This window comes from Sminthopsis crassicaudata, chromosome 2 (genome assembly GCF_048593235.1).
Source record: "Sminthopsis crassicaudata isolate SCR6 chromosome 2, ASM4859323v1, whole genome shotgun sequence".
In the NCBI taxonomy this organism is placed as follows: domain Eukaryota; kingdom Metazoa; phylum Chordata; class Mammalia; order Dasyuromorphia; family Dasyuridae; genus Sminthopsis; species Sminthopsis crassicaudata.
Window position 1 is genome coordinate 3,142,841 of NC_133618.1, and position 9,050 is coordinate 3,151,890.

General features: G+C 50.9%; 2 protein-coding genes across 3 annotated transcripts in view; both read left to right on the forward strand.

Moving 5' to 3' along the window:
* The window catches only part of WDR35 (WD repeat domain 35), a 41,465-nt gene extending 39,443 nt beyond the window's left edge, over window positions 1–2,022 (forward strand). Inside the window, exons 26-27 of the mRNA XM_074285384.1 lie at window positions 1,006–1,246; window positions 1,403–2,022. Of these exons, the coding sequence (XP_074141485.1) occupies window positions 1,006–1,246; window positions 1,403–1,553 (392 nt within the window). The 3' untranslated portion in view covers window positions 1,554–2,022. The remainder of the gene's footprint in view (window positions 1–1,005; window positions 1,247–1,402) is intronic.
* A 1,699-nt stretch (window positions 2,023–3,721) lies between these two features.
* TTC32 (tetratricopeptide repeat domain 32) lies at window positions 3,722–6,805 on the forward strand. Of its 2 annotated transcripts, none has more exons than XM_074285385.1 (3): window positions 3,722–4,156; window positions 5,920–6,086; window positions 6,658–6,805. In XM_074285385.1, exons 1-3 carry the CDS (start codon window positions 3,780–3,782, stop codon window positions 6,783–6,785), a joined length of 672 nt encoding a protein of 223 aa, XP_074141486.1. In that variant the 5' UTR covers window positions 3,722–3,779; the 3' UTR covers window positions 6,786–6,805. The 2 variants fall into 2 exon arrangements, with proteins under 2 accessions (XP_074141486.1, XP_074141487.1); XM_074285386.1 differs by having other exon boundaries at window positions 3,730–4,156; window positions 6,663–6,805.
* Window positions 6,806–9,050: the final 2,245 nt, after the last annotated feature.

The following is a 9,050-nucleotide window of genomic DNA, read 5'->3' on the forward strand; positions in this document are numbered from 1 at the left end:
GTATTTACATTCCTAATCTGTTGTTCTCTCTCTCTCTTTTTTATATTATTTTCCAACTTGGATTCAATTTTTTTATTCTACCAATTACTTTTGCTGGAACAGATATAAATTCTCCTCTCCCAAGTCTCCTTTTTTCTGCTAATCATTCAGGGATGGCATTCTCAGGTTGCTCTCATGGCAGTTTGCGAAGTCCTCAACATCAGGTTGATTACTTTTCCTGTCTTGCAGTATTTATTCATAAATGTCTGGATTCATTTCCATGTGTGGGGACCATCTTCCTTTCTTTTAATATCTTCCCTGTTGGTTTGTCTTTAACTGAATTTTTTTTTTTTCCTCTTCTAATCTTGGATAATTTTAGTCTTTTGCCCCTACGTTCCCTCTGCAGCCCATCCTACCTCGACCCTCCGGCGTCAGTCTCTCTTCTGTGGAATAATCATTCTTGTGTTTGCTTGGTGCACGTGTACTTTGGACTCTTTGGATCACATTAATTAGGTGCCAATTGGGCTCCGGTTTGCCAGATATGAGGCTGAGAACCCCCCAAGGAGTGCATGTGCAAGCCAGGCTGGCCCCAAACCCCTTATTCTTGGGTATTCCCATGTGTCCATGATCTTATACTGAGCTGTCCACAAGGCTTGTCTAGCAAGACAATTTTGAATTGTCCTCTGCTCCCCAAAGGGTCTTCACCATGGGGCTACCTTGTTGGAACTGTAGCAGTTGGATCAGGGGGCCTCTGAGTGCAGGTAAACAGTGATACAGAATTGCTTAGTAAATCCTCCAAGTTTCGCGTTTTCTTCTGAGAAAGCAGCACAGAGAACGCCAGCACGTGTTGGTCAGGCGTGTGTCTGTCTGGGTATGCATCCACACCTGTAGTTGGGTCCGCCTTCATCCTCCTACCTGCTAAGGTATCGCCCATTGGGCAGCACTCCTCCCCCCAAAGTCTGTCCCAGGCCCCCATGATGGGTCCCTGCTTCCCCAGACCCAGCCCTGCCTGCCTTGGCTTCCTAGCTCTCCATCTGCGGGACTACGAGGACATCATCCCGGCCGTGGAGATCTACTCGCTGCTGGCTCTGTGCGGCTGTGCCAGCCGGGCCTTTGGGACCTGCTCCAAAGCCTTCATTAAGCTGGAGTCCCTAGAGACGCTGACTACGGAGCAGAAGCAGCAGTACGAGGACCTGGCTCTGGAGATCTTCACCAAGCACACCCCGAAGGATAACCGCAAGTCGGAGCTGGACAGTCTCCTGGAGGGGTGAGTGGGGCCTTCGATTCTGGGAAATGGGGCGGAGGGACCCAGTCACAGGCATGACCCCAGAATGGATCTCCAGAGTTTTCTTGCATGATCTAAGGGCCGGGGGCTGGTTCAGGCTTAGAACTGGGGACTGACTTTCCTCATTCCTTCTTGCAGTGGGGAAGGGAAGCTCCCAACGTGTGTGGCGACAGGAAGCCCCATCATGGAGTACCAGTTCTGGATGTGTAACGTGTGCAAACACTGCGTCCTGGCGCAGGAGATCAGCAACTATAACTTCTGCCCCTTGTGCCACAGCTCGGTGGGGTAGCAGCTGGTGCAGGCGTTGGGGGCACCCAGGGGCCCCAGTCTTGAGCTAGGTGTGGGAACAAAAGGAGAGACTCTCCTCTCTGGGCCCAGGTGTCTGTTTTAGGAAAACAACAAGGGAAGAAGCATCTAGTCTCCATTGGATGAGGCCGTGCTTGAAATGCGGAGTCCAAATGCAACTCTACCTGTATCTGAACAGTTCTGGGACCTCTAGGACTGGAGTTTCTTTCCTGATCTGGCTCAGTGTCTGTCTCCAGTCTCCGGGGGGCAGCGGTGGCCCCCAGAAGGCCTGGGTGCCTTCTCTGTTCTCCAGCCTTGTCCGGAGACTGTGCGCTCTGGACGGCCTCCGGACTCCGGAACAAAGGGCTCCCTGGGGAGGTCAGCAGTTACCTAGCTCTGTTCTAAGATCAGAGATCTTGGATTTTTATATAGAAGTTTCTATTTTATGGAAAAAAATAAACTAGTCACTCAAATGACTTGTCTTTGTGCGAAGCTCCACGTCACATTCAGCCCAAACCCGGAGAGGATGCCGCCTCCCACACGCGGAATCCCTCCCGTCTCTGGGGCGGGCCATCGGACCCTGCCCAGTGTCCCAGAATGGCCTTGTCAGAAGGGAGGCCAGCCCCCAGCCAGCCCGGGGCTCCCTGCTCCAGGAGAGGCCGAGTTCCCGCACAGACAAGCCAGAGTGTGGCTTCTGCTTGTTTGGGGGCTTTGTTAGTGCCCACCGAACCTGTAGAATGTGGTGACTGAAGGAAGAGGCAATCCCTGATCTTCCCCAAATCAGCAAGCATCTAGAGGGCCTGGCACAGAGCCAGGAGGGAGGTGGGTGAGGGGGTGTTTCAGGGGTGGGGGGCTGGGGCTTCCCGGCCTCTGAGACAGCCCTCTGTGAGTGGGGAGGGGGAGGGGCAGTCCATGTGATGAGACCCGGATGGAGTGGGGGGTGTGTGTGTGCACACGGACACATGTAGGGGGCGCAGAGGCTGGTGCTGGGCACAAAGGGGAGGCGCATGATGCGCTGGGCAGGTTGGGAAGAGCTTCGGGCGCCAAATGACGGCGTCTGGGGAGGATCCGAAGAGCGGGTTCGAGACAGCGCCAGATGAGTTACTGCTAAACCGTGGGGATGCAGATACCTCGGGGTCACCTTCGGATAGGGGCCGGCGAGGGGAATGATGGGGGACAGGAGGAGGGGGCGCCAAGCCTGGCGGTCAGCGCTGCGGTCAAACCCGGGCCTCCGGGAGGAAGCCCCTGGAGGGCCCGGCACTGACCGACTTTGGGCCCGGGACTCATTACAGACTCAATGGCTCCTAAGACCACCGTCAGACCGGCGCCCTGCGCTGCGCCCCCATTTCAGAGACGGGAAAACAGGCGGCCAGGCAGACGCGGGGTCAAAGGCGAGGCTGGAGAAAAGCCACAGAGACTACGGCAGACGAAGCGCCACGGGAGGGGGGAGGGGCGGCCTTCGGAGAGACGGGGCGCTCTGGCGTGGAGGTGGCCGGGCCCCTTCTCCAGCTCCCCGCGCAGCATCTTTCCGAGAAGGGGTTCTTCACTCGGTTTAGGTTTGTATGGGAGCAGCTGAGATCTCGCCTCTCATTGGTGGGCTCTGAGGCGGCCGCTCTGAAACCTCCTCTCATTGGTGGGCTCTGGGGCGGCCGCTCTGAAATCTCCTCTCATTGGTGGGCTCTGGGGCGGCCTCTATGAAATCTCGCTTTTCAATGGTGGGCTCTGGGGGCTGCCCGTCCCGACTGGGGGTATCTCCTGTAGGGAGCTTTCCTCCCCCGGTCTTCATCCCCTGCTCTTTAGAGGAGCCCTCCCTTCTGGAAGGAGCCCTCCTCTGCCCCAATGCGTCCCGCACCCCAAAGGACAGAAAGCCGGTCAGCCACGGGATCCCGCGGGCGGAACATTGTGGTGGGACGGCGCCACCTGCTGGTCGGCCATCCACACATTTGTCTTTTCTCCAGAGAAAGAGCCCCTCCGCGGGGGAATCCGAAGTAATGGGAGGCGGAGGAAGAGCACACCGCCGCCCCGCCGTAGGCTCTAGTGCCGCGGGGGCGGCAGAGACGCGGGAACGACGTTTTACTAGGAGCGGGAGATTGTCTCCCTCTCGTGACTCTCCCGTTCCCGCGGCCTAGTTCTCTTGCCGGGCGCCGATTGGACGCGCCTCACGTCAGGAAGCCTGCTCTCGTTCGAGCTCCAAAATCTGCCCTTCCCCAGCCCTTTGCTTAATGGTTAGATGGAACTCACTCATCCCGTCTCCAGTGAAAAGCGGCCAATCGAGTGCCGAGACAATGTTAGGGCCCGCCTCCCACAAGGCCTTCAATACCCAGGGATCCGTGCAATAATGTCTACGGTGGCCGCGATGGTCGCCCTCCAAGCGTCGCGAGAAGAACGCAGCTCCTTCTATTGGACGCTCCCCAGCCCCGCCCCATCCTTGCCTCCAAAAGAGGAAAACTTAGCCGTTATGGACGGGCAGCCGCCACTCAGCGGCGATGGACCCCTTGTGGAGGCCCATGCGCACTTCTTGAGGGGCGAACACGACGAGGCCGAGGCTCTCTATTCGGCCTACATTCGTCAGTGCGCCTGCGCAGACGGGGGACCGCTTACCGCCCCGTGAGTCTCGCGGGAGCTGAGCGCCCTCTGGGGAGGGGGACGGTCAGGGATTGATCGAAGGGATGGGGAAACTGAGGCCGGCCCTGGCAGCGCGCTCGGTGTCCCGGGAACGGTTCTGTCCCGTACCGGGAGGGAAACGGAGGCAGGCGGGGCCTCGGTCTGATCTTTTCCCCGTTTTACATGTTGGGAAACCGAGGCGAGAAAAGCACGTTCCGCGGCTGTCCAGATCGGGTCCTTCTCCCAGTCTAGACTGTTGTTCAGACTCAATGTTCCTCTTTTTATCCTCCCAGAGAATGGGCTTGTGGGAACTCCTTACTGACCAATGAGCAAGCTCCTTTAAAGTATTTCTGCAAAGGTGTAAACTCCCTTAAAGGTTTAAACTAAAGGTGTGAACTCTGAGCTAGAGAATTGCCAAGTACCGACTTGCCACCTAGTAAGAACCCAACATCGCCCCCTTTCTTTTGATTTAGAACATAGGGTGGTCATGGCCTTGAAACATAAATCCACCAATATGGGAGGCATTACACACAATTACATAAACTACATAAATACATAGTAACATAACACATGCTACAAGTGATGTAACAAATAACATGATCAAATAATCATAAATTGAGAATTTATAAATGTCTATAAGTCCATTGTCTATTAGTTCATGTGTCAGAAATCCAATAATTCCTGCAAGTTTTAAAGTCCTACAATAGTCTTCATCAACACTTTTTCATTCAAAGAATCCAATGATTCCTGCTGGTTTTTAAGTTCTTTAACAGTCTTCTTATTAGCCATGCTCTTTCAGTGTCAGATGTTTCTTAGATCTTCTCCTTTGTTTTGAGGTCTTTCTCTTTTTCTGTCTCTCTCTGATGGACAAGGCGAATACGGCTCGTTGGCACCCATCTGATTCCTTCTCCATCTGTAGAGATATAAGCAAACTCTCTCCCCAGGCAGTTAACCTATCTGGTCCCTTCCATTCACCACTTTCTGAGTCTCTCCACATCACCTGGTGATTATCTAAAGACAGTGCTGTCTGCCGGAGCCAGTGCATCTTTGTCAAAAATTGTCAATATCATTAATTTTATTGAGAACTAAATTTAGAAGTTCTCTAGGGTTACCTGTGGCTCCCCCTTTCTTTTGTTCTTGGAGGAGTGTCTTAATGTGTACTGACGTACCACTTAGTAAGAATCTAACAGACGGGCTCCTGTAAGACTAACTTAACTTCTGTGGAAGTGATTGACTTTTTGGGAAGATCAGCCTTTAATGAGGCTAGTGGTGACTTTTCCTTCTTTTGTGGCCTTTGTGGCTCTCCTCGGGAGCAGGTGTGGCTGGTCTGGGGCAGTCCCGCCGACTTCCTGCCCTCGGTACCAGAACAAGGACCACAGAGATCATGTGTAACTCTGCCCATGCCAGCCCCTCCTTTCTGTTTTTTCTTCTCTCCTGGTTTTTCCCTTTTGTCCTGATTCTTCTCTCCCAACATGATTCATAAAACTCTGTGTACTATAAATAAGTAAATGAAGAGGACTGGAGAAGATGAGCTGTTTGTAGCATAATCCACAGCATTTGAAGGTGATCCAATTTTCTAAAGTTTGGTCTCTGTAAAAACTAATCTTGTTTGAGAAAACTCAGCTCTTTCATCCTTCTCATGCTCTGTGAGAAACATAGGGAACCTGGGCACAGAAATAAATGCTGATAATATTATGTTTTTTTTTTTTTAAGGGTGGACAAACAGTGGTGTTGGGATTAAGGCAAATTTTGCATTCTATTTTTAGCCAAGGCTCCCTGGAGGATCTGGCCACTGCCTACAACAACAGGGGCCAGATCCGGTATCTCCGGGTGGACTTTTACGAGGCCGTGGACGATTACACAGCCGCCATCAAGACCCTGCCCCAGTATGAGATCCCATATTACAACCGAGGCCTGATATTTTACAGGATGGGTGAGGACACTCTTTGTTCTTTTAACTCACTGGCCCTGTTCTGTCCTTGAGCTTCACAGACTGAAGCACCGAAGGACAGGCGGCCCTGAGGTTGCTCAATCTTGTGGGAGGTTGTGGGTTTGACTAGGAGGGGCCCTGACCTCGCCTCCGTGACCTTGACCTCATGCCAGCTCACAGCTTTGTGCCTGATATTCCTCAGCTGCCAGAGAAACCTTTTCCAAAACGAAACCCCCAGGAGGCGATAGACAGAAAAGGCCTTGAGGCCTGTGGACATGCCAGGGTCCGCTAAGCACGTGCCACGTCCTTCTCTCAATTCCCCGAAGTTTTATCAGAAGTGGCCTCAAGGCCCGCTGGGGCTCTGGCTTTTTACATGTAACATCCGTCAGCTTGTAGGAAGCAGAGCCTGCTGCAGATGGGCCTCTTTGTTCTCAGAGGAGGCGTCTTTCCGATGGCGTCTTAAGAGAATGTTTCCTTTCCCAGGAAGATTAAAAAGAGCAAAGGCAGGAGCAGAAGCCCAGGGCTCAGAACTCGCTTGGGCAGGAGATGTAACCGCTTTCTCCTTGTGCCGCAGGACAGTTTGATGAAGCTTTGGAAGATTTCAAGAAAGTGTTAGACTTGAATCCTGGCTTTCAAGATGCTGCGCTGAGCCTAAAGCAGACACTTCTAGACAAAGAAGAAAAACAAAAAAGGAATTATTAAAAATTCTCCCCAAATTAAAACGTTTGCTGAGTTTTTTTTTTTCCATTTAATAGCATGGATTTTGTTTGTTATTGACTAAAGCAGAAGAACCCTTAGAGATATTTCCATTCCCGTTTAAGATCAAGAGTCACTTGACAAGTGGATGGGAGCGAGGAGGGGCCGTGGCCCGGGCCTCGGGTAGTGGTTTCAGGCACCCAGAGGCAGGTGATTCAGTGCCCTTGTTAAAGGGTGATTTTTAAGAGTTTGAGTATTTGAATTGGTAAAAATGGTTTTGTAGTTTTTGTAGTAGTAAGTGTAGTAGGTCTGTGATAAAAGGAAAATTATCGGGGTTTGAAAAAAAGATCTATGCTTCTCACGGGGGTATCACTCCTCACATGGTTCCTGTCAGGAAGGTGCTTTGCACATGGACCGGCCCAGAGAGGTGGCGGTGGCACAGTCTGGAGTGACAAAGGCCGGCAGAGGTCTTGTCTAATAGAAAATAAACCAAAATACAGTCTCCGTTGGGTCTGGAAACAGGAGTGGCGAAGCTCCGCACTGAGTTTCTGCTGGATGTTTAAGGAAAACAGACTAAAACAGGACTTCTTAATGGGGCATCCATGGATTGGTGAGTTTTTAAAAAATCATTTGGGGGGCAGCTGAATGGTATAAGGGATAGAGCACCAGCCCTGGAGTCAGGAGGACACTTCTGGCTGTTTTACCCTGGGCAATTGCCTCCTCAGAAAATACAAAACAATATAAAAATATATTTTGATGTTTGTTTCACTTCTCTGAGATTTAAAAAAAAAATGTAAGAACATGATTCTAAGAAGGGGTTTCGGGCCTTCACCAGCTTGCCAGGGGGCCATCCCACATCTAAAGCCCCTTCTCTGGTGTTTTGGGGGCTTTGATGTTTTTCCCACATCATCCTCTCAGTGACAAACCTTGGCTCATAGGAGGTCTAAGCACTGAGTAGTGGGGGGGCTTCAGATGAGTGTGAACCTGCCTGCCCATCTCCCTAGTTCTGGGCCTGGGTTTGAGCTGGGTCTGCTATAGAACGGAGGTCTGAGCCGAGAAGCCACTGGCCAGCCCAGCTTTAGAGAGAAGGGGTCTCGTCCTGGGCTCCGGGGGAGGGGGAGAGCAGCTGGCCCACCCCTCGCACACAGTGACTGGCCACCTTCACGAGGGCAAAGTCATTTGAAGGAAGCAGCGGCTCTCCAAGCGGGTGATCTCACGGAGAGGCGAGAGCAGCGGCCACATTTGTGGTTCATAAATAAGGCCTGGCAAAGTCAGCGGAGAACTTGGGCTTCGGGATTGTCGAATGAGAGGAAATTAAGTTTGATGGTCTACGAAACTGCATTTGGGTGGATATATTTTTAGAATTAGTCATTTTTCCACGATGACATCTTTCCAGGTTCTATGTTGGGGGAAATATTTTTAAGTTGCATTAGTGGGTTAGGAAAAAACCACTCGACAAACTTCATATTTCAAAAATATTATTTATTTAAACTTGCAGACTTTGGGAGAACTGAAGGTCCCTTCCATGCACAAAAACTGAACTCTTAAAAAGCCTAGTTCTGGCCCCCCCATCTTTATTCTAGACAGATCAGATGCAGGAGTGGGGTTTTTAAAAACGAGGGATCTATTTGGGGATGTTTTTGCCAGAAAGAAATGCTTGAAGCTTTGTTTTGTGAAAGGATGTGTTTATTCCTTTCAAAACTTCAAGCTTTACAAGTTCAAATTCTGTTGCTAATGACCCGACTTAACATTTTATGTCCAAATTTTTAATTATAAGGGAAACAAATGAAGATATGTAACGTATTTCCTGTTTGAATTTAAAGAAAAAAACTTTTAAAAGATTTTTATTTAGTTCTTTAGAACAAAGTTTTTAAACTGTGGATTGTGACCCCATATGGGGTTGTGTAAGCGAATATGGGGGTCTCAAAATTGTGATTTCTCAGCAAATGTCTGACCTGTATACCTATTTTATATGTCTCTATATTGGGGATGATGTAAAAGTTACTGGTGAAAAGGGCTCATGAGTGGAAGAAGTTTTAGAAGCCCTGCCTTAGGTCAGAAAGCTAACTTGTCTGGCTGCAGAGATTAATTCCAGCAGGACCCCGCACCTCCGGGCTAGGCCACAGGACACCCCCCTCTCCTGTGCCTCGAGGGTTCTATAGTACACCAGATCAAGGCTTGCGGAGCTGGTGGCACCCCAAAAGTAGGTGACGGGGACTCAAGGTGGACCAGTCAGTTTGCTTCCTCTGGCCCCCACAGCCTTGTTGGGGG